General features: G+C 43.9%; 1 protein-coding gene across 6 annotated transcripts in view; it reads left to right on the forward strand.

Moving 5' to 3' along the window:
* The window catches only part of asl (argininosuccinate lyase), a 109,977-nt gene that overhangs the window by 65,928 nt on the left and 18,535 nt on the right, over window positions 1-25,514 (forward strand). For 2 of the 6 annotated variants that reach the window (XM_078224977.1, XM_078224979.1), the window contains 9 exons: window positions 1,321-1,431; window positions 5,154-5,348; window positions 10,872-10,955; window positions 17,435-17,491; window positions 19,240-19,337; window positions 21,054-21,131; window positions 22,596-22,673; window positions 23,815-23,867; window positions 24,580-24,642. In XM_078224977.1, coding sequence (XP_078081103.1) covers window positions 1,417-1,431; window positions 5,154-5,348; window positions 10,872-10,955; window positions 17,435-17,491; window positions 19,240-19,337; window positions 21,054-21,131; window positions 22,596-22,673; window positions 23,815-23,867; window positions 24,580-24,642 — 721 coding nt within the window. In that variant the 5' untranslated portion in view covers window positions 1,321-1,416. Of the gene's footprint in view, window positions 1-903; window positions 1,235-1,320; window positions 1,432-5,153; window positions 5,349-10,871; window positions 10,956-17,434; window positions 17,492-19,239; window positions 19,338-21,053; window positions 21,132-22,595; window positions 22,674-23,814; window positions 23,868-24,579; window positions 24,643-25,514 lie in introns of those variants that run through there. The other 4 variants (XM_078224976.1, XM_078224975.1, XM_078224978.1 and 1 more) reach the window with 4 other exon arrangements.

Raw genomic sequence — 25,514 nt, forward strand, 5'->3', positions numbered from 1 at the left:
GGCAATTTACGCAACAAGTTTCCACAAACAGCCCTTATTCAGCGATGTGGTGTGAAGGGTATACCTGGACCAGGACTTTTACCGGAATTTTACCAGCCCACCCACCACGGGAATCAGAGCTGGCGAAGGGCGGAGCATGGGAAGGTCCATTGATCTCGGGTGGGATTTTACACTTTTGGGACAAGTGAGGCGGTAAAATCCCGCCTTATGGCCGGAATCTTATCACCATTCACGCTGGCAGGATTTTCACATCCCGCTGCGGCGAACGGAGATTTGGCTGGACACAAAATCCTCCGACCTCGCTGCAGCGGGAGCGTGGTGTGAACGGCTGGTAAGATTGCATCCCGAGAAGCTGACGCCACTCATAGACTCTACACAAGACACCCGTTGACAGGAAAAGGCCCACAGTCACAAAGGCGAATTCTCTCTACGTTGCCTCTATCCTGAGTTTTGGCACTAAGTAAACTGGATTTAATTCCCACAGACACCGGCCAGCACCCCCCCTCCCTCCCCATTGCTCGAGGCCCTGTGCCTTGGCACGGTGTGTTTCATTGTAAATCCGACTCTGGTCAAAGCCTTTCACAGAGGCTCCCGGGGAAATGCCTGTCAGAAGTTTAAATTAGTCAGCGGTGAGGTCCCTGGGACTCCCAGTGCCCATGGGTCGTGCCAGTACCTCTGTTTATAAGCTCTGGATCTCCCACGCACTATTAACCACTCTCTCAATGACCTTCAACAATTTGTGTCAAGGACCATAAATCCCAGGTCCTTGGCTGGGTTCTTGCACCTCTGTATCATTGAGTTTGTATTGCCTCTCCTTGTTCTTCTCAAAATGCTTCACTTCACACTTCTCTGCAATAAATTTCAGCTGCCCCACCCACTCATTCCACCAGCCTCTGGCTTCTCCTCTTGAAGTCTGTATTATGTTACCGCTCCACTTCGTAAAATACGTGTCGAAATAAATTAGTTTCTAGCGCAGAATTCATTAAGCATTATCACGCATGGAGGATATCTGCATAGAGAGAGAGAGTTGGCAAATGTTAGCTTTGTGTTTAATTTGGAGTAACTGGAACAGGTTTAGGTGTGGACTACGAGTCCCAGCAAGCTCACTGGCTGCTTTCTTTTCCGCTTCCTGGGACTGGGAGTTTCGAGGTTGGAACTGATCGGAATTGAAGCAAACAGAGAGAGAGCAGTTGTTAGCCGGGCTGCTGTCAGGAGTAGGTTGGTGTTTTACAGGGTGCGCTCACCCGTCCAAAGATCGGTGACCTGAGCTGATAACTGACATTTAAACAATGTAAACACTGCCATTTGTTCATTCCACAGACTGATCAAAGCTCCAGACTGTTCTGCACAAGCGGCGACCTACCTGTGTGTTTCAGAACTCCTTCTGTCCTGGGTCCCTGAGATTCACTGTTAGAGATGGCCAGCTCAGAGGTAATGCCTGCTCTTTTTATTCAAATTCAACACTTTAATTCCAGTTTTCCGAGCTATAGGGAAGTTGTCCAGAATTTCCTCCTGTTGAAAGTTTCCCTTTGCCACTCCTCTCTCCTCTTTTGCCCCTTCTGTTTGGAGATTCTGACTCGGGCCGAAGCAGACGTGGACAGTGAAATGTTGGAAGGTTGCTTCACAATTCAGCAAGTCCCACAGTTGTTTCTCCATTCTGCCCTGTGTTACGTTACTATCCAGAGTCGCAGCAATACACCTGGACAGAACTCCATGAAAACCTCTGGTTCCAGATTATTTTCAGGACACAAATCATTTCCTTGCACTGAAATATTAGAAGCTGCTGGATAAAAAATCTGTATGTGTGTCACAAGCGAAGGGTGGGTTTCTGTTCTGTCATTTTTGGCGTCTATTTCCTTAACTCAATCCTCCCATCAGTCTGGACATATTTGGGTTATACCAGTCGGTGCTGCCCTTTATACCTGTTTTATATTCTTTAAAGGGATGTGGGCATTTGTTTCCCATTCCTAATTGCCCTTGTTCGGAGAGGCAGTGGGAAGTTAAGGGTTAACTGCGGAGCTGTGGGTCTGGAGTCACATGTAGGCCAGACCAGGTAAAGATCATAGAATCATGGAATGCCTACAGTGCAGAAGGAGGCCATTCGGTCCATCGAGGCTGCACCGACCCAGGCCCTATCCCCGTAACCCTACGTATTTACCTCGATAATCCCCTTAACCTATACATCTTGGGACGCCAAGGGGCAATTTAGCATGGCTAATACACCTAACCTGCACATCTTTGGACTGTGGGAGGAAACCCACGCAGACACAGGGAGAATGTGCTAAGTCCGCACAGACAGTGACCCAAGGCCAGAATTGAACCCAGGTCCCTGGCACTGTGAGGCAACGGTACTAACCACTGTACCACCATGCCGCAGATTTCCTCCCCTAAAGGGCAGTAATGAACCAGACGTATTTTCAGGACAATCCATAGTGTGTAGGTCATGGTTATCATTGCTGAGACTAACTCTCTATATTCCAGATCGTATTAACTGAATTTAAATTCCACCAGCTACCGTGGTGGGATTGAACCCCCTTATCCCCTGAGCATTGGCCTGGACCTCTGGATTACTAGTCTAGGGACATGACTAATGCAGCACCACTTTGCTGAGAGTTTGGTCCAAGTGTTTTCTAATCTGGGGATTAAAAGAAAACTTCTAAATGAATGCAGATGTCATCATTGCTTGATTCAGTGCCTATTTCCTGCCCTCTCCCAAGCATCCACTGGCGGGTGAAACTAGAACTAAGTGACATCGCCTCAAAATAAGGGGGAGCAGATTTAGGACTGAGTTGAGGAGGAACATTTTCACACAAAGGGTTGTGAATCTGTGGAATTCCCTGCCCAGTGAAGCAGTTGAGGCTACCTCATTGAATGTTTTTAAGGCAAGGATAGATACATTTTTGAACAGTAAAGCAATTAAGGGTTATGGTGAGCGGGCGGTTAAGTGGAGCTGAGTGCACAAAAGGATCAGCCATGATCTTATTGAATGGCGGAGCAGGCTCAAGGGGCCAGATGGCCTACTCCTGCTCCTAGTTATTATGTTCTTATATGAATTTGTTATAGAATTAAGCAAGGAGACTCTGTTAGCTCATGGAGTAAATTCCTGTATGTTGCAATGCACGTTATTTTTCCTCAGTTGAGTAAGAGATTACATGTCTTGCTAACGTGCAAATCCAACAAGGGGTGTGGGGCCATTTAATAGTTTAGGAATCATTCCAAATTATTACAAAATAAGTATTTATTGATCACAAGCTGATAACTTTCATGTGCATGTTATACCAGTACAATTAATTGAATCTCAGCTTTATGGTTCTGTGTATAATGTACATTTTAAAGGGGATATGTTTTCTGTTATATTTACATAGTGTTTAAAGTTTATTCATTAGTGTCACAACTGGGCTTACGTTAACACTGCAATGAAATTACTGTGAAAATCCCCTAGTCGCCACACTCCAACACCTGTTCGGGTACACTGAGGGAGAATTTAGCATGGCCAATGCACCTAACCAGCATGTCTTTTGGACTGTGGGAAGAAACCGGAGCACCTGGAGGAAACCCATGCAGACATGAGGAGAACGTGCAGACTCCACACAGACAGTGACCCAAGCTGGGAATCAAACCCGGCTCCCTGGCGCTTTTGGGGAGCTGCCCCTTTTACTTTGTCCCGACTTAATCTGAGTTTGTTTATTTGGTTTGACCTAAAAAGAGGGCAGCAGTGCTAACCACTGTGCTACCATGCTGCCCATGTTAAATATTACAAAAGAAGCTGTATGACCTCCTTGTTTGCACTCCAGGGCAGAGACAGTCTAGTAGACTCTTTGTTCAAAATTTACCTGGTGGTATTGAGAAAACCCTATTGTAAAATAAATCAAATAACCAATTTTATTTTTCTGTGACCTATCAGGTTATTCCTATTTTGGATAACTAAAAAAACCAATTAAGCTAAATCAAATAAACTGAGGGACAAATTAAAGGGGCGGCCCCTTAAAGGGGTACTCCTTGGGGAAAGAAAAGGAAATCACAACATGAAGCAAAAGTGTTGAGAAATTTTACTCCCAACTCACTGTGTGAATTCCCAATGTAACGTGTCTGCAACTTTTCCACACATCTTGTTCTTTCCGGCTGAAGTCAGGGGCAGCTTTTTCCTTGTGGGCTTCAGGACCTTACTGTCAGACCGAAATGGGGCTCAGAAACATGCACAGGGTGGGATTTTCCGGCCGCGCTCACCCCAAGGCTGGAAATTCCCTCACGAGGTCAACGACCTTTGCATTACGATTCCCATGGCGGGCGGAACAGGAAAATTCCGCCCACAATGCCAGGAACAGTCTCTCAGGTGTTTTTCCCTGACCCACCCAATGAATAAGCCAGAGGGCAAGCTAGCTGCCCAATTAGGGATGGTGGGAGAGTTCTCGAAGCCAGAGGGACAATTGGACACATTCCAGCACCTTTGAAGCGAAGTGAGGGAGAGGATGTCATAAGATGGAGCTGGCTTCCTCCAAATTTTTTACAGTTGAACTGGAAATCAGAATCAGCATCCTGGCCATGAGATGGGTTGTACCCTTCCAGAGGGCAGCTGAAACCAGGCAGGCAGGGAAGAGGGCGAGAGGGCCTCAATGTAGGCCTGGAGTGATGCCTGTTCCCACATAATCCTGCTCCATCCCAAACTGCTACTGGGATGTCACTTCCAGCTAGCTGCCCCGTTCCCTACCACCTCTGGTTACCTCGGAGGCTGACTGCAAAGTTGATCTCCGACGATAGGCCTTTAATTGATTGAGTTGGCTACCGTCTGTTTGTATATGGATAGCCCTGCCCCTTCCCCCCACCCCACTTCTAGAAAAATGCCCCAGGGTGAAGCTGGCATCACAGGATTGCGTGGCTGCCTACCCCCATCCTGGTTTAAACATTAAACTCAGTGTGTTTCTAAAGAGTTAACCAGGTTACTGAGTGTAACCAGGAGATTTAGAAATTCACCTTTAGAATGAGCATTTTAGGACAATTCAATGGGCTATATTTTTAATATGTCACATGATCATTCATGCTTCAAGAAGGATAGAGATGATGAGTGTGTATTTTGTGTTTTCCAAGCTCAGGCCATTTTGAACATTTTGCAAGCCAGACTTGATAATAAATGCCAATGATTTCATGTCCCCTAGGGTGCTAAATTATGGGGTGGAAGATTTGTAGGAAGCGTTGATCCAATTATGGAGAAGTTTAATTCCTCTATAGTTTGCGATAAACGAATGTGGGCTGCAGATATTAGAGGAAGCAAGGCCTATGCCAAAGCTTTGGAGAAAGCTGGACTTTTAACAAAAACTGAATTGGATCAAATTCTTAATGGAATGAACAAGGTAAGAAATTTTATAATGAACTGGCTTAATGCTCAACTATCAAAGTAATGAGGTTTCCTGTCCTGAATGCAACTTTAATCTGTACGTCAGTCAGTCACTGAAGTGTCCCAAGGATTGAGTTAAACAGAATATAATTTTTGAGTTCAGATGCAATTTGTAGGCGTGAGTTTTCTGGTTGTGTGTTTGACATGATGTGAAAATGCCGGCGTTGGACTGGGGTGAACACAGTAAGAAGTCTCACAACACCAGGTTAAAGCCCAACAGGTTTATTTGGTAGCAAATACCAAATAAATACCAAATATTTGCTACCAAATAAACCTGTTGGACTTTAACCTGGTGTTGTGAGACTTCTTACTGTGTGTTTGACAGCCATTAGTTATTCCTCATGTTTATTTCAATGGACAGAAAAATAGAGTCACAGAGTTTTACAGCCTTCGGCCCAATATGCCTGCACCAGCCAACAAGCACCTATCTATTCTAATCCCATTTTCCAGCACTTGGTCCGTAACCTTGCATGCCATGACGTTTCAATATTGTGAGGGTTCCCGTATCTACCATCTTTTCAGCCAGTGGGTTCCAGATTCCCACCTCATCTGATGAAAAGGTTTTTCCTCAAATCCCCTCTAAATCTCTTGCTCCTTGCCTTCAATCTATGCCCCCTGGTTATTGACCCCTCTACCGAGGGAAAAGTTTCTTCCTATCTACCCTATCTATGTCCCTCATAATTTTGTACACCTCAATCAGATCCCTCCATAGCCTCCTCTGCTCTAAGGAGAATAACCCCAACCTAACCAGCCTTTCTTCATAGCTGAAATGCTCCAGCCCAGGCAACATCCTGGTGAATCTCCTCTGCACCCCTCCAAGTGCAATCACATCCTTCCTATAGTGTGGTGACCGGACCTGCACACAGTATCCAAGTTGTAGCCTTACAAGTATTTTATATTGCTCCATCATAATCTCTCTGCCCTTATAGATCAGCCATGATCTTATTGAATGGCGGGGCAGGCTCGAGGGGCTAGATGGCCTACTCCTGCTCCTATTTCTTATGTTCTTATGTTCTTTGTCTCAGCTAATAAAGGCACATATCCCAAATGCCTTTTTAACCACCTTATCTACCTGTCCTCCTACCTTCAGGGGCATATGGGCAAGCACCCCAAGGTCCTTCTGGCTCTCTGTACTTCCTAGCATTGTGCATTCCCTTGTCTTGTTAGTCCTCCCAAATGCATCACCTCACACTTTTCAGGGTTAAATTCCATTCACCACTGTTCTGGCCACCTGATCAGCCTATCTATAGCGCCTTGGAATCTGAGGCTTTCCTCCATGCTATTTGCCACAACACCAATTTTTATATAATCTGCAGATTTACTGATCATACCTCCCACGTTCCTTTCTAGATCATTAATGTACACTACAAACAGCAAGGGACCCAGCACTGATCTCTGCGGCACACCACTGGACACAGGCTTCTAGTTACAAAACAACCGTCGACCTGCCACTAAGCCAATTTTGGATCCAATTTGCCAAATTGCCCTTGATCCCATGGGCTTTTACCTTCTTGATCAGTTTGTCACGAGGGACCTTATCAAAAGCTTCACCGAAGTCCATGTAGATTACATCAACTGCATTGCCCTCATCTACAAAACTAGCCACCTCCTCAAATTTGTTAGACATGATCTCTCCTCAACACAGCCATGCTGACTGTCCTTGATTAATCCTTGCCTCTCCAAGTGGAATTAATTCTGTCCCTCAAGAGTTTTTTCCAATAATTTCCCTACCATTGATGTTAGACTCACTGGCCTATAATTACCTGTTTTTTTCCCCTACTTCCCTTCTTGAATAATGGTAGCATATTAGTTGTCCTCCAGTCCCCTGGAACCTCACCTGCTCAATTATACCCAGCCTCCCCTCCCTGCCTTCTATGCATATCTGGTCCTACTCCATAATGAACACAGGTGCAAGGTATTCATTTAATGCCTCATCTACATCTTATAGCTCCACACACAGATTGTCACTTTAGCCTCTAATGGGCTCATCTCTTTCCCTGCTTACCCTCTTGCCTTAATATAGTTACAAAATACCTTGGGATTCTCCTTTATTTTCCCTGAGAGTGTTTTTTTATGTCCCCTCTTTGCTTTCCTGATTTACAAAATGCCCCTCCTTCTACTTTCTATATTCCTCTAGGGCATCCATCCCATATTTGCCATAAGCCTTCCTTTATTTCCTTATCCAATTCTGATGGTCTTGTATTCTCTCAATTTCCTTTTTGAATGACTTTCGCTACTCTGATGTGGATTTTCCTACAGTAATTGCTCTCAGTCCACTTTGGTCAGATCTTGTCTTATCCTATTAAAATCGGCCTCCCCCAGTTCAGAATCTTAATTTCTGGTCCATCTTTGTCCTTAACTATCTTAATTCTTACTGAGTTATGATCACTATCACCAAAATGCTCCCCACTGACATCTCTACCACTTCATTCCCTAAAGCATTCCATCCCCTCTAAGCCTTTTACACTCTGGCTATCCCAATTAATATCATACTCGCATGAGTTAATCAATGCCCTCAGTTCATTGGTCTTACCCCTAAGACTCCTTGCATTAAAATAAATGCCATCCTGTCTTGCCATATTCCCTTGTGTTTTAACATGTCTTGTTTTGCATTTGTCAATGTTTTCTTTATTAATCTTAGTGTTGCGTGCATATTGAAGTTACAGGATGAATTTTGGCTGATCGGTTAGGTGTCAATCTGACATTGTAATGTGAGTAAGAAGTCTCACAACACCAGGTTAAAGTCCAACAGGTTTATTTGGTAGCAAATACCATAAGCTTTCGGAGCTTGCTGCTCCTTCGTCAGATGGAGTGGTCTCTGTTCTCCAACAGTGCACAGACACAGAAATCAAGTTACAGAATACTAATTAGAATGCAAATCTCTACAGCCAGCCAGGTCTTAAAAGGTATAGATAATGTGGTTGGAGGGAACATTAAACACAGGTTAAAGAGATGTGTATTGTCTCCAGACAGAACAGCTGGTGAGATTATGCAAGACCAGGGGCGAGCTGTGGGGGTTACTGATAATGTGACATAAATCCAACATCCCGGTTTAGGCCGTCCTCATGTGTGCGGAACTTGGCTATCAGTTTCTGCTCAGCGACTCTGTGCTGTCGTGTGTCGTGAAGGCCGCCTTGGAGAACGCTTGCCTGAAGATCCAAGGCTGAATGCCCGTGACTGCTGAAGTGCTCCCCCACAGGAAGAGAACAGTCTTGCCTGGTGATTGTCGAGCGGTGTTCATTCATCCGTTGTCGTAGCGTCTGCATGGTTTCCCCAATGTACCATGCCTCGGGACATCCTTTCCTGCAGCGTATCAGGTAGACAACGTTGGCCGAGTTGCAAGAGTATGTACCGTGTACCTGGTAGATGGTGTTCTCACGTGAGATGATGGCATCCGTGTCGATGATCCGGCACGTCTTGCAGAGGTTACTGTGGCAGGGTTGTGTGGTGTCATGGTCACTGTTCTCCTGAAGGCTGGGTAGTTTGCTGCGGACAATGGTCTGTTTGAGGTTGCGTGGTTGTTTGAAGGCAAGAAGTGGGGGTGTGGGGATGGCCTTGGCGAGATGTTCGTCTTCATCAATGACATGTTGAAGGCTCCGGAGGAGATGCCGTAGCTTCTCCGCTCCGGGGAAGTACTGGACGACGAAGGGTACTCTGTCCACCGTGTCCCGTGTTTGTCTTCTGAGGAGGTCGGTGCGGTTTTTCGCTGTGGCGCTTCGGAACTGTTGATCGATGAGTCGAGCGCCATATCCTGTTCTTATGAGGACCTCATAAGAACAGGATATGGCGCTCGACTCATCGATCAACAGTTCCGACGCGCCACAGCGAAAAACCGCACCGACCTCCTCAGAAGACAAACACGGGACACGGTGGACAGAGTACCCTTCGTCGTCCAGTACTTCCCCGGAGCGGAGAAGCTACGGCATCTCCTCCGGAGCCTTCAACATGTCATTGATGAAGACGAACATCTCGCCAAGGCCATCCCCACACCCCCACTTCTTGTCTTCAAACAACCACGCAACCTCAAACAGACCATTGTCCGCAGCAAACTACCCAGCCTTCAGGAGAACAGTGACCATGACACCACACAACCCTGCCACAGCAACCTCTGCAAGACGTGCCGGATCATCGACACGGATGCCATCATCTCACGTGAGAACACCATCTACCAGGTACACGGTACATACTCTTGCAACTCGGCCAACGTTGTCTACCTGATACGCTGCAGGAAAGGATGTCCCGAGGCATGGTACATTGGGGAAACCATGCAGACGCTACGACAACGGATGAATGAACACCGCTCGACAATCACCAGGCAAGACTGTTCTCTTCCTGTGGGGGAGCACTTCAGCAGTCACGGGCATTCAGCCTTGGATCTTCAGGTAAGCGTTCTCCAAGGCGGCCTTCACGACACACGACAGCACAGAGTCGCTGAGCAGAAACTGATAGCCAAGTTCCGCACACATGAGGACGGCCTAAACCGGGATGTTGGATTTATGTCACATTATCAGTAACCCCCACAGCTCGCCCCTGGTCTTGCATAATCTCACCAGCTGTTCTGTCTGGAGACAATACACATCTCTTTAACCTGTGTTTAATGTTCCCTCCAACCACATTATCTGTACCTTTTTAAGACCTGGCTGGCTGTAGAGATTTGCATTCTAATTAGTATTCTGTAACTTGATTTCTGTGTCTGTGCACTGTTGGAGAACAGAGACCACTCCATCTGACGAAGGAGCAGCAAGCTCCGAAAGCTTATGGTATTTGCTACCAAATAAACCTGTTGGACTTTAACCTGGTGTTGTGAGACTTCTTACTGTGCTTACCCCAGTCCAACGCCGGCATCTCCACATCATTGTAATGTGAGTCAGTATAAAATCATAGAATGATAAATCATAGGAGGGCATTCAGCCCACCAGGACAGTGCTAGCACTATGACAGAGCTATCCAATTAGTCGCACTCCCCTTCTCTTTCCCCTGTCGGTCGGATTATTTTTTAACTGTAAATGTTGAATTTTTTTATGAAGGTTACTATCGAATCTTCCTCCTCTACCCTTGCACTTAGGGCATTCCAAATTGTAACAATTGTATTTTAAAAGAAAATGTTTCCTTATCGCTGTTGTGGTCTTGCCAATGATTTAAAATTTGTCCTCTGATTCCCCCTGTTGCAGAAGGAAACAGTTTCTTATTTACTCAATCAGAACCCTTCATTGTTCCAAGTATCACAATAAAATCTTCCCTTAACTTTCTCTGCTGTGGATAGCAGTTGCAGTTTGCACTGTGTCAGTCTGTTAAGTGCACATGTTGCAAAACTTGAATTGCAACACTCATCTTCTCACAAACCAAACACTAATGTTTCGAAAGCTGCTCTCCTGATTTTTACTGGAGGCAATGGAATTGGGTTTTTTAATGCAAATGGTGTCTCAGGAGCTGTGCGATTCAGTGCTTTAAAAAAAAAATTTTGATTTCAAACTGTTAGATTTCGGAAGAATGGACAAATGGCACTTTCCAGATTAGAGAAGGAGATGAAGACATTCACACTGCCCATGAACGAAGACTGAAGGTAAGGGTGGCCATCCAACATATGTTTCTGAAAACTCAAGGATCCTTTTCAAGAATAATACAGTAGATGGATAAACTCTGGAACATCCAGATGTAGGTTTGGAAATAACCTTGAATTTATAACCTGGATTTCACTGATGTCCAGATTCTATCTGGTTCAAGATCCATTGCAATTCTTCATTATTGTATTAGTGACAATCTTTTTGGAAAGTAACCATCTTATCAACTGAACATGTGGTTTGACGTAAATTCATCTTATTTTTCAAAGCTCTTGTGACCAGCAAGAAATAAGAGAACATGGGAACATTAGATCTGACGCATCAGGGACAGTCTCAATGTCAAGCTATTGATTGGCATTTTAGTTGCGACATAGGACAACAAATCTATCACCAAGTACAGCCATCATTAATTATTTTAAGAATAGTTGGTGGTGGGTAACGTAGCTCATGCTCAGCCTGTGTTTTAGTTAGGAAATAAATCCTGATGACCTTCACTTACTCATTCTAACCCTTTTTCATAGGATCCCTGCAGTTCAGAAGGAGGCCATTCGGCCCATCGAGTCTGCAGTGACCAGAATCCCAACCAGCCCTATCCCCGTAATCCCACATATTTATTCTGCTAATCCCCCTGACACTAGGGTCAATTTAGCATGGCCAATGCACCTAACCCGCACATCTTTGGACTGTGGGAGGAAACCGGAGCACCCGGAGGAAACCCACGCAGACACGGGGAAGAATGTGCAAACTCCACACAGACAGTGACCCAAGCCGGGAATCGAACCCGGATCCCTGGTGCTGTGAGGCAGCAGTACTAACCACCGTTCCACCGTGTCGCCCTTTTTTAAGTCCCCAAGGTGGCCTCTTGTCATGAATTCTTTCGGAATGCTAAATTGACTTTTTTATTGATTAGCAAAATTGAAATGTGTTTCGTTGCAACTTACAAACTTCTTACAGGGTGTGACAGGGTGGATGTTCGATGAGATGTTTTCCCTGGCTGGTGAGATAACCTCACAATACGGGGCAGGCCATTTAAGACTGAGTTGAGGAGAAATGTTTTCACTCAGAGGGTGGGAAATCTTTGGAATTCTCTGCCCCAAAGGGCTATGGAGGCTCAATCAATGAACAGGTTCAAGACAGAAATCAATAGACTTGGTTGAAGAATTCCATTTTTGATGAAAATATTAATAATTGAAGGACATGTAGAAAAATTGAGAAATTTGGGGATTCCAGGAAGCAGGGATGTGATAACTGAACATTTGTTCATTAAAGCTGCAGTCATTACAATTAGAGGGTTATAATATTATTTTCGTTACTCCGTCTTTAGGCTAAATAAAAGGGGTCATGTGACCTGTTCTGGCACCTGCCTGACAGGAAGCTTGGGTGGTTTGATTGTTTGAGATCAAAGGGGGGCTTGAACTAGAGACTGTCTCTCTCCAGTGGGAAAATCCCACCCCGCAGGTTAGGTAGAAATGCTAATTAGCAATCCTTAATCCCAACTCCCTTTCATCTTCGAAGTAAACAGACAGTTTACAGCATAGCTGTTTACAATCCGATTTCTGTTTACTGAGAAGAAAGTGTGAGGTACTTCTGCAGGACAGCAATGGCAGCAGTCACTGGGTTTGCAATGAGTAGACTTCGAGGGTAAAATTTTCCTGTCCTGCCCGCCACGGGAATTGTAGCGGGCGGGACACAGACCATGAAAAGGTGCATTGAGCTCGGCCGAGATTTTCCGATCTTGGAGCGAATGTGGCCAGAAAATCCCACCCGAGTGTCTCAAAGTCCCAGAAAGTTGTTGTTATTGAATTGTAAACAGCTATGCTGTAAATTGTCTGTTTACTTCGAAGATGAAAGGGAGTTGGGATTAAGAATTGCTAATTAGCATTTCTACCTACCCTGCGGGGTGGGATTTTCCCACTGGAGAGAGACAGTCTCTAGTTCAAGAGACATATCCTGTAGACTTCGACACGTTCTGGGAGATTGGTCCTAGCATGCCCTGAGTGAATAAGAATAATTACAAATGGCTTTAATGCTGGTGATGCATTTAATGAACTTTCCAAAAACAGAGGATATGGGATCTATTGGTACCTAATAGAAGCTGGACATAACTGTGAACTGTTTTCTCTAAGGAATGTAACTCTGTGAAGAGTGTAATATGTGATAGATATAAAGAGAAACTTTCCTTCCTATAGTTTAAGGTATAATTTGCTCACAAAAAGAAAGTTGAGTTTAGTCAATAGTGTTTTTTAATTATTTGTTACAGTAAGCCAGAGTAGTTTGATTGTTAGAGATTAAGGGAAGATTTAGATTGTTTTACTGAAAAGAAGGTGCAAAGTCTTTCCACTGGTGTTTTCAAATGAGTCTCCTCCATTGAACCAATGTTAATCTTTTCCGTATCATTTATAGGTGTATTACAAAAATCCAAAAAGTGTTAAAAATATTTTTTTTTTAAAAAAACCACATCAACACAATAAATATGAAATCTTACTATGTAGTTTTTTTCAGCTGTTAACTGGAACTTTGAATTACTTTTTAAATGTTTTCGGCCTCATCGATCATGGAGACTTGAGATAATCAGTACCAAATGTCTGGCTGATTTCCACCTTCTTGCCTCTTATGAACATATGTGATTGGCACCACATCTACAAACATTCAATCCCTCCACCACCTCCGCTCAGTAGCAGCAGTGTGTACTATCCACAAGATCCATTGCAGCAATTCACTAATGATCCTTAGACAGCACCTTCCAAACCCATGACCACTTCCATCTGGAAGGACAAGGGCAGCAGATAAATGGGAACACCACCACCTGCAAGTTCCCCTCCAAACCACTCACCGTCCTGACTTGGAAATATATTGTTGTTCCTTTGCAGTCGCTGGGTCAAAATCCCGGAATTCCCTCCCTGATGGCATTGTGGGTCAACCCACAGACTGCAGTGATTCAAGAAGGCAGCTCATCACCACCTTCTCAAGGGCAGCCAGCAACGCCCATGTCCCATGAATAGAAAAAAAAAATTAGGAGCAGGGAGTAGGCCACTCAGTCTCTTGAGCCTGCTTCACCATTCAGTAAAATCATGGTTGATCTGATTGTAGCCGACACCTGATAATCTCAATCTACTTCCACCTTAAAAGTGTTCAAAGACACTGCTTCCACTGCCTTTTGAGGAAGAGGGTTCCAAGGGCTCGCTGCCCTCTGAGGGAGAAAAAATTCTCCTCTGCTCTGTTTTAAATGCATAAACCCTTATTTTTAAACAGCCTCATTTGTCTCTTACCCCCTCTTGATTTGGAAACTGGGAAGGAAAGAAGGGGAAATAGTATGTGGAGAAGTCTGTGCCAAATAGGATTGATGTGCACGCAATAATTTTGAGAAATTTGTGTATTTTTTTTAGCTGAGAAGTTGCTGCAGGACATGTGCAAGAATAACAGGTTTTCCTGTAATTGGGTAACTTCTCCTCAGTGGTTTCCCAGTTCAGTAAGCAATTGCTCACCATTTTGCCTCCCTTGGGCTTCTTGCATGATCCAATGCAAGTCCAGGCACAGGCCCATATAAGCCTAAGTAAATGGAAGAAAGTTGGAACACTGCCTCAGGCTTGGATTGTCAATATTGGGATCTTTTGACGACTGATTAAGATCAGTGACCAGAACGCTCTTGGTGCTAAAGTGATATTTTGAGATCAGGAAGAGAATTAAAAACTCTCAAGTCTTCAAGGCTTTTTAAAAATTCATTGACGGGATGTCGGTGTCACTGGCTAGACCAGCATTTATTGCCCATCCCTAGTTGCCCTTCAGAAGGCAGTAGTGAGCTACCTCCTTGAACCTCTGCAGTCCCTGAGGTGCTGATACGCCACCCACTGTGGTGTTGGGGAGGGAGTTCCAGGATTTTGACCCGGCGACAGTGAAGAAGAGGCTTCTGCAGGTACTTGAGTCAGTGAGGATTCATGGGCTTAGCACTGGGTTTTCGTTAGCATCCCTGCTCCGCATAGGCCACGCTGGGAACAGATTCCAAAAAATAAATTGAGCAGGTTTGCTGGGAATCTCTCTCACTTCAGTAAAATTGCTATGTTAGGTCTGTGCATGCTATAGCCATAGGGCGGGATTTTCCGGCCGTACTTGCCCTAAAACTGAAAAATCCTTCCCGAGGTTAACGGACCTTTGCATGGGCATTGTCCCCTGCCCGCTATGATTCGCGTGGTAGGAAAATTCCTTCCATAGTTTCACATCTTGGGGAAAATCCTCCCAGTTCCAGAGCAGCATGAAAGAGGCAAAGACCTGACTTATTGAGTGTCTGTTCTACCATCCGCTCCCCAAAACTGTGCAATGCCAAGTTCCCCAGGAAAAAGGAAGAAGAAAGCCCATCATTTTTGAACAATCCCATTGCCATACCTAGAGGAAGTAAAATTACTGAGCATTGCCATTTTCCATTATTGATAGAAGCATAGAATCTTTTTAAAAGGACATTGACAGGTTGATTATAGGATGATAGCCTCTCTGGATGGGGAGCCTAGAACTAGGAAGATGGGTGGGGGGTGGGGGCGGTCACAGTTTCAAATGAAGGGGTCGGTCATTTAGAACTGAGATGAAGAGAAGTTTCTTCACTCGACGGATTGTGAAAACATGGAACTCTTTATTTCAAGAGCTGTGGATGTTCAGACATGGAGCATCCTCAGGAGAGAGGTCAATAGGTTTTGAATACAAAGGGAATTGAAAGTGTGGGAAAGTGAAGTTAAGATAGAAGGTTGGCCAAGATCAAATGGAGGGGCCAGATTGGCTATTCCTGTTGCTAACTTTGTATGTTTTGATGACTCTGTTGTCTATTGATTTTTATGTATTTGAAATCGATATACTAAAAAGGGAAGGCTTGGATGTAGCATGAACTTAGTACTTCCCAGTCACTTTTTGTTGATAACACCCTTTTTATTGGACAATTGACTCACTACGGGCAACATCAGGGAAGATCTACTGGTGTCTTTGTAATGATATAGACACACAATTTGCTCTCAATGACGAAGGAGCAACACTCTCTGGCCATCTCGCTAACAGTTGCCCAGAGTTTTCAGGGGGGCCTCACAGTGGATATATCCTCTAATGTGGTGTCTATTTCAGTGTGGCACCTCCTACAGGGAGGTTGTGGCAGGCATAGCAAGTTCTTCAGCTAAACAGATTGAAGGATCCTTATTGAGACACGCCGAGTTCAAACCAGGAAGTATAAACAACAAATACAAATGCTATTTAATTGATGTACATGTAGCAAAATAAAGATTGGGAAATATTTTTAAGAAATATGTATTATTTCATGGAATGTGAGTCACTGGTAAAGTATGTATTTATTGCCCATCCCCAATTGTCCTTGAGAAGTTGGTCGTGAATCATTATCTTGAATCACTGCAGTCCAACTGAGTGGCTTGCTGGGCAATTTCAGAAGACATTTAAAATTCAACCACATTGCTGTGTGCCTGGAGTCACATGTAGGTTTGACTGGGTGACAACGGCAGATTTCCTTCCCTCAAGGACATCCGTGATCAAGATGGATTATATTAAGGGAGAAAGATGAGAGAGAGTATGGCCGGAATTTTACCAGCACGCCCGCCCCAATTCCGGGGGCGGGCGAGGCTCGGAGAACGGCATTTTCAGCCGGCCTCGGGCGGGATCGTACAAACCTCGGGCGGATATGCCGGTAAACTTCCACCCTATGAATATATATATTTTTCTAAATCTTCAGCATCAAATGCCTTCTGAAAGAATGTGATTCGTCACTTGTATAATACATTTTTCAGCGTCACAGTGATCTTTCAGCAGTGATTATCATTGATAATGCTGTAAAAAACTAACTCACTCCTGAATGCAACAACCCTAAGTTTTTTCAGTCCATGTTGCCATCAGTTAATGCAGAGTCTACTGGTCAAGTCTACAATGTTTAAAGTTTATTTATTAGTCACAAGTAAGGCTTACATTAACATTGCAATGAAGTTACTGTGAAATTCCCCTAGTCGCCACACTCTGGCGCCTGTTCAGGTCAATGCACCTAACTAGCACGTCTTTCAGACTGTGGGAAGAAATTGGAGTGCCCGGAGGAAACCCATGCAGACATGGGGAGAACGTGCAGACTTCGCACAGACAGTCACCCAAGCCGGGAATCAAACCCAGGTCCCTGGCGCTGTGAGGCAGCAGCACTAACCACTGTGCCACCATACCACCCCATAATGGCGCATTATGTGAAAGAGCATGGTATCTCTAACAGCAGCTTGTGGGTTTTCAGGGTTAACTGCTCCTGTGCAGATGGAAGATGTTAATGTCAGACTTGCCCTGTATTGATGTTAAGTGCTGGTAGCCTGACGTGGAACAAAATCTGGACCATAGTTGGGATTGTACAAATTGGCAGATTTCCAGTGCCATTATTTAAATTTGTATGTGTAAAGTTAGCAAAGTTGATTAACCACTTTGAGGAGTGTTCTTATGAATACCTTTTGTGTAATTTTTACTTCAGGAGCTGATTGGAGAAGCAGCAGGAAAATTGCATACTGGTCGAAGCAGGAATGATCAGGTAAATTTTATACACATTGGAATCGTAACATCACACCAGGATTATGAAGATTTGCTGGGTTTTTAGTTTTTAAAAATTTCTCATTTTCCCTCTTCCTCCCCCCTAGTTCTGTTACCAATATTTTTAATCTATGATTACTGACCCACCCACCGATAGAAAATTGTTCATCCTTATTTGCTCTATTTCATAGAACCCCTGCAGCACAGAAGGAGGCCATTCGGCCCATCGAGCCTGCACCAACAACAATCCCACCCAGGCCCTATCACCTTAACCCCACCTATTTACCCTGTTAACCCCCTGAAACTAAGGGGCAATTTATCATGGCCAATCCACCTAACCTGCACATCTTTGGAGTCTTTCACGATTTTGAACTTCCTCATTAAATCATAGAAACCCTACAGTACAGAAAGAGGCCATTCGGCCCATCGAGTCTGCACCGACCACAATCCCAACCAGGCCCTACCCCCATATCCCTACAGATTTACCCACTAATCCCTCTAACCTACGCATCTCAGGACACTAATTTTTTTTTAGCATGGCCAATCAACCTAACCCGCACATCTTTGGACTGTGGGAGGAAACCCATGCAGACACGAGGAGAATGTGCAAACTCCACACAGACAGTGACCCAAGCCGGGAATCGAACCCAGGTCCCTGGAGCTGTGAAGCAGCAGTGCTAACCACCGTTCTACCGTGCCGCCCCTCAATCTCCCCTCAACCTCTACTCTAGAGCCATTGGGATAGTTCTCCTTCAATGCCTCGCACTATCTGCTCTCTCATCCCATGAATCATTCTGGATAATGTCCTCACCAAGGCCTCAAACGCCTTCTTAAAATTGTGGTGGCTGGAATAGATCACAGTAATCCGAGTTCGGATCTAACCTGAGAATTGTGAAGGTTTAGCCTAACGTCATTGCTTGGAAATCCTAGGTGACTTGATCTTTGCTCCCCTAGCCCAAGGAAGCTGAAGTGAAATATGGCACCATAACTAAAGGCATTTAACTCAGCAAGAGCCATGGTTTACAATGGGAGGCCATCTTGTTCTGTGTAGCTGAGTCTTCATTATTTCACTTATTGAAAGAAAGGTCCAAGAACGGTTTCTGCTTTGATCACATTAAGATGAATTGATGAGTGCAAGCTTTCGTTAATACTTAAATGGGATGCAGAGTTACCGTGTTAACGTGTGTGTATATATATATATATATATATATATATATATATATATAACTCCAGGAGTCAGCTGCGAAGGAACCGTGCTTTTATTGCACAAAATGAAAATAAGCAATAACCACAAGCCTGTGGTGAATGCAGCAGGTCCCAACTGGGACTAAAAGGTTCATGGACCCTCTCGGGGTCTTGCTTTACACAGGGCTTGGTATACGAGCTCCACCTGATTGACTAATTACCAATCCCCAGCAAACTCATGGTCAGTGAGCCCAACTGGCAGATCAGTCAATGATTCCCCATTCAGATCATGAGGATTGTCACAAGATACTGCTCACATGTTTTATATGTTTGTCAGTGAGCTTTCAGTCCAGAAAACGTTGCCTTTTGATAGGGATCAAAGGTCCTTTTTGAAAAGATTGGCATCTGTTGTTTTTGCAGCAAAGCGCACTGTGTCTTGAAGACTCACATTTGTTCACTGTTTTCAACAGCTGGTTGTGTGCGCGTTTGTGCCATTGGATAGGGTACCCTACTGCCAGTCCACCATAAGCAATTCATAACTGTACACAATGAACTCTTTTGTAGGTGGTAACTGATATGAGGCTGTGGCTGCAAGATGAAATCCCCGTTCTGATGGGTCACTTGCAGCAGTTAATAAAAACGATGGTTGAAAGGGCTGCCGCGTAAGTTCTATATTCTGTATTTCGTGGTTTTTGACAGCGTGTAAAGATTTTTCAAATCAATTCACAGATGATTGCAATTTATTTTGCATTATGTTGTTCACATGACCTAATGTCAGTTGAGGCAGAATCTCTGATTTCAGTGGGGCACATATCATCAATCCAAGTCAAACCTGGGGCCTTGCCTGTGGTAGTTTTGCCTGCATTTTGAAGCTCTATCTGCAGGATCCTAATTCCCTCGCAATGCGATATTTAAAAAATTAATTTTGCAGGATGTGGGCGTCGCTGGCTAGCCAACATTTATTTACTGCTCTTCAGAAGGTGGTGGTGAGCCACCATCTTGAATCGCCGCATTCCCTGTGGCGTATGGCACTAGTTTAGCTAGTTTAATCACTGTCATCAGTTGTTTTTTCAGAGCTGTCTTTCTAACTTGGCCCTAAGCTCCTGTACGGTAGGTGCTGGCTTCCTGTTGGAGCAATTGCTCCACAGGAGTAAACAGCTCTCTGGTGCCCCTCCCAAATGACCATCGTTCCAGCTGGAGCCCAGATGTAGCTGCCTGCAGGCTACCATTCAGAAAACGTCATGTCCATACCAGTCCTCTTTGCATATCCATATTTACATAGAAACAAAGAAAATAGAAGCAGGAGTAGCTCATTCAGCCCTTTGAGCCAGCTCCACCATTCATTATGATCACGGCTGATCATCAAATTTAGTATCCTGATCCCACCTTTCCCACCCCCACCTCCCCATCCCAGAATCCTTTGATCCCTTTGGCCCCAGGAGCTATATCTAATTTCTTCTCTATCTAATTTCCTCCAGGAGTTACATTGGTGAGCAGGAGTGAAGATCATGACTATTTTTTCCCCTTTCCTTCCTTTCTGCTTAACGTTGAGGGAAAATTCCAGAACTCTTTTGGCACCAGCAACAACTCGATAGTCACTGCAATAGTCTCAGCGGGCGAGGATGTTGGGGAGGGTGTGGGGCATTGGCGTCAAAGCCAAGTCCAATCTTGCCTTCACTCAACAGGACTTCTGAGAGAAGTTGGTGAATAATAATATGCAGTAGAATAACTGGCTGATTTTAATTTCCATCCTCTGCCGCCCGTCTCTTCACCCTGCTTATTGAACTGGGCCATCAAACCAATCACTAGTCAACTATCAACAAAATTAGGTTTAGTAAAGACCATTCAGCTCATCGTGCCCACCCGTCTGTGAGTAACAATCTTGCTCATGGATTCTCTCTTTCCTTTTCACAAGGTATTAATTGCGAACTGTGATTTTTTGTAAAAATCTCATTCATGGGACATGGGTGTCGCTGGCTGGTCAGCATTTATTACCCATCCCTAGTTGCCCTTGGAAGGCACTTGAGAATCAACCACATTGCTGTAGCTCTGGAGTCACATGTAGGCCAGACTAGGCAAGGGTGGAAGATTTCTTTCCCTAAAGGACATTAGTGAACCAGATGGGTTTTTCCAATAATCGGCAATGAATTGTTGTAGATTCTTAATTCCAGATATTTTAAAAATTGAACTCAAATTCCACCATCTGCCATGGCAGGATTCGAATCCAGGTCCCCAGAGCATTAGCAGATTTTCTGGATTAATAGTCTAGCGATAATACCACTAGGCCGTCACCTCCTATTTCTGGTAGTTTGTTCCACAAGAGATGTGATTCGGTTGTTGCATTGTTAAAATATTCTCTGTTTTGCTTTGTCCTTCAGTGAGATTGATATCCTTTTTCCTGGATATACTCATATGCAAAGAGCACAACCAATTCGATGGAGTCATTGGATTCTGAGGTGATCACTATTTTACTTGGTGTTAGATTAAGCAGCTGAAAAGTTGCAGACACACTGTAAATGGTAATGTTAGTCAAACTCCATGTCTATATTTGTTAGCACAGGTAACAAGAGATGCCACTTTACAGTCACACACTGGGTGATGCACTCACCTGAAGAAGGGGCTTGGAGCTCCGAAAGCTTGTGTGGCTTTTGCTACCAAATAAACCTGTTGGACTTTAACCTGGTGTTGTTAAACTTCTTACTGTGTTTACCCCAGTCCAACGCCGGCATCTCCACATCATGATGCATTCACGCCATTAACTCTAATTTTCAAATGACTACTGTAATATCATAGGATCTGTTCAGAGCTTTGGAAAGAAATGACTGGAATATTAAACGAAGGGCATTTTAACCAGCAGTTGAAATTCAGTGACTTCAACCATGCGTGGACATTTTTCAGGGATGATCAGAGTTAGTTTTTATTTCTAATTTGAAAGCTGTTTCAGTGTTACCATAATAAAAATAGCTATAAATTAGGCAAAGAAGCAATTATAATCATGCTTTTAATAGAAGTAATTCTATCTTGATCTTTTGCCAAAACATGGAACCGAATTCTGCTTGTCTAGTTCAAAAGTTTAAAGTTTATTTATTAGTGTCACAAATAGGCTTACATTAACACTGCAATGAAGTTACTGTGAAAATCCCCTAATTGCCACACTCCAGCACCTGTTCGGGTACCCTGAAGGAAAATTAAGCACGGGCAATGCACCTTATCAGTCTTTCAGACTGTGGGAGGAAACTGGAGCACCCGGAGGAAACCCACGCAGACACGGTGAGACCGTGCAAGCTCCACACAGACAGTGACCCAGGCTGGGAATCAAACCCGGGTCCCTGGCACTGCGAGGCAGCAGTGCTAACCACTGTGCCACGTCTACTTGCATAAAAAAACATTTAGTGGCACTATTCTAAGAAGAGCAGGAAGTTCCTCAAATGTGCTGGCTAGTATTAGTATCTCAAACACCAAAAATGGATTGCCATATCATTTTCTGTTGGTAGGCTGCTGCAGAACATGACGATAATCACACTTCAACAGTGCTTTCAGACATCCTGACACAATATCCATACTGTTCCTACGACATCAACACATTGCAATTCTTAAATTTTGTCAAGATATCAAACTCATTTAATAGCAAGAATTAAAATCTGAATGGTCCGAAGATGCTTTTATGCAGTTAGACGTTCCTTATTATTGTGTTTTGGTTTATTTCAAATGGTTTGAAAAATTCCAGCAGGCCTGAAGATATTAAAGATCTTAAGATGTAACTTATTTTAATTGGGCACTGACCCCTCTTAAAAGTCCAAAAATGTTCTCGCTATGCTTTTTTGGTTGAAAGACATTAGTGTGAATTAACTATATTGTTGACTGTGGACCTGTACAAGGTTAATTAGTTGGTCAAAGAAGATGTTTGTTCTGTTTTATAGCCACGCTGTTGCCTTGTCTCGTGATGCTGAAAGACTGGAGGAAATTAGGAAAAGAACCAATGTCCTGCCTTTGGGAAGGTGCAATATTTGTCTTTGTATATCCAGTGCCTTATAGAAAGTAATAATAAATATTACATAGAATATTGTAAAATGTACAGCACAGATACAGGCTATTCAGCCCAACTTGCCAATGTAATCATTTATGCTCCACTGGAACCTCCTTCTATCTTTCCTTATCTAATTCCCTCAGCACAATCTGTTATTCTCTTCCCCTTCATAATTAAAGAAACTTAAAATGCTTAAATCTCCGCAGGCCTGGCAGCATCTGTGGAGCGAGAAACAGAGTGAACGTTTCAAGTCCATATGAGTCTTCAGGGTTAAAGAGAGGGAGAAATGTGATGGATGTTATACTGTTTAAAGGGGGGCCTAGTAGGTGGAGCAAAATAGGTCAGGGAGAGGTGGGAGCTAGCAGAGATTTGACACAGAGATTAGAACACAAGACACAGGGAGTGTTAGTGGTAGTGTTACAGACTAAAGGAGGTGAGGATAGTGGCAGAAAGGTAATTGTGTGTTAATAGTAGAACAGGATTCCACACTCTTGTGGAAGCGAAACTTAAGAACAAGTGACAGATGGCCCTGTGGGTCTCCCCAATGTAGAGGAGACTGTATTAGGGACAGTAAATACAGTAGACCAATTCTGCCAACTCCAACATGATGCCACCACCAAGCACATCTTCCCCTCACCCCCTCCCCCCTCTGTTAGCATTCCGTAAGGACCATTCCCTCCATGACACCCTGGTTCACTCCTCTGTCTCTGCCAACTCCTCATCTCCTTACTATAACACCTTCGCATTCAAAGACACCAGTCCCCATACCTCCTCCCTCCTCAACATACAAGACCCCAAATACTCCTTTCAGGTGAAGTAGCATTTCACTTGCACCTCCTTCAATTTGACGTGAATTGAACGCTTCGCTGGTTATAGCAATGGGATGCCAAGAGAATTGTGCCATTTTATGACTAAGAAAGTTATCTCTCATATCATTACATTAATGCTTCTCGTGTGCATGTGTGTGTGCGTGTGCATGTGCGTGTGTGCGTGGTAATTTAACATACTGGTTCTCGCTAGCAAACAGGGCAAGTCTGTCCTTCAATATTAATTGCATCAGTTAGAAATGTCCCATGATCTATTCATTTAAACTTACTGCTTTATTCTCCTAGTGGTGCTATTGCTGGAAACCCTTTTAAGATTGACAGAGAATTCCTTTCTAAGGGTAAGTTTTGAAAAGTCTTTGCTCAAGTTTAGATAGTTGATGAGGACTGTGTTAACTAGTTACTGGCTATTTCAGTAACCCGAGAAGATTATATATCCTTGTCATATTTTTACATTAGCATTACTAAATTGTGTCAAAATGGTTTCGAAGAGCAATATCACGGTGGCACAGTGGTTAGCACTGCTGCCTCACAGCGACAGGGACCCAGGTTCAATTCCCAGCTTGGGTTCCTGCTTGTGCAAAGTCTGCACATTCTCCCCGTGTCTGCGTGAGTTTCCTCCGGGTGCTCCAGTTTCCTTCCACAGTCCAAAAGACATGCTGGTTAAGTGCATTGGCCATGCTAAATTCTCCCTCCGTGTACCCGAACAGGCGCCGGAGTGTGGCGACTAGGGGATTTTCACAGTAACTTCATTGCAGTGTTAATGTAAGCCTGCTTGTGACGCTAATAAATAAAACCAATTACTGGAAGGTTGAGTGCTGTCGATTGTAGATTGCCCCAGATGGTTAGGGAATGGAGAAAAAGATGATAGGAAGCTTGCTGACAATTATTTTCAAAAGGGACGCAGTCCATTGTGCTTTCTTTAAGATAAATATCTTCCTCTGAGTTCCCCAGGATTTAAATTGCTTGCAACAGGACCTCCAATGAGTTTGTTTTATTGTCCGTTAGCAATTAAACTGCATAAAACCAATTGTCGATCTGTTTGACTTTCAGAGCTGCAATTTGATGCCATTAGTTTGAACAGCATGGATGCAACCAGTGGACGAGATTTTGTTGGTGGGTACAATTCCTCTCACTAAGCAAGCAATTTGTAGATGATTGTACAGAGTAAATAGTTCCTTATTCAAATACAAATAGAGTAACATTGCATCACCTGACCCTGCAATCTCTCAAATTCTGCAGCCTGATAATGACTACGTTTCACATTCCTCATCCTTGTTTTCGAATCCTTCCCGTGGCTTCACCCCTCCCCTCCGGCACAACGCCAAAAGGTTTGCACTCCTCCAATTCTGGACTCTTGCCCATCCCTGATTTCTACCACTCCACTTTTGTTTGGGGTGCCTTCAGTTGCCTAGACCCTGAAGTCTAGACTTGTCTCTCTAAACATCTCCACTTATCTGCACCGCTTACTCCTCCTACTCCATTAAAACCTATCTCTTTGGCCAAACCTTCAGTTATTTGCGTCTTTTTTATGATTTGGTACCAAGATTTGTTCAAGGAAAGCATTAGGACCTTTTACTGCAATAAAAACATGATATGAATCAAGTTGCTAAATTGAAGTATTCTCTGTCTATACATTTGTGATGTTGCTTATGAATAAAAACTTAAACCAGCCACTTCTGAAAGAAATGGTTTTGCAGTTGTCTTCCTATTTAACATTTCTGCCTATTAATGGGGTAGGATCAAAAGATTTTTGCCTGAGATAAAGTGGATGGGGAAGGATTTTTCCCAAGAGTAGTGTCAGACCGTGTGGTGTCTTGTCTACAATGAGGGTTCTGCTAAGGAAAGAGGTGAGAAAATAATTAGATAGGCTTTGATACACTAGAGAAAGGCAAGTTTAGGAATTATGTAAGGGTATTTTTTTATTAGTGCTTGGGATGAGCATCTCACTGGCAAGGGCAGCATTTATTCCCCACTCCTAACTACCT

This window comes from Mustelus asterias, chromosome 12 (genome assembly GCF_964213995.1).
Source record: "Mustelus asterias chromosome 12, sMusAst1.hap1.1, whole genome shotgun sequence".
In the NCBI taxonomy this organism is placed as follows: domain Eukaryota; kingdom Metazoa; phylum Chordata; class Chondrichthyes; order Carcharhiniformes; family Triakidae; genus Mustelus; species Mustelus asterias.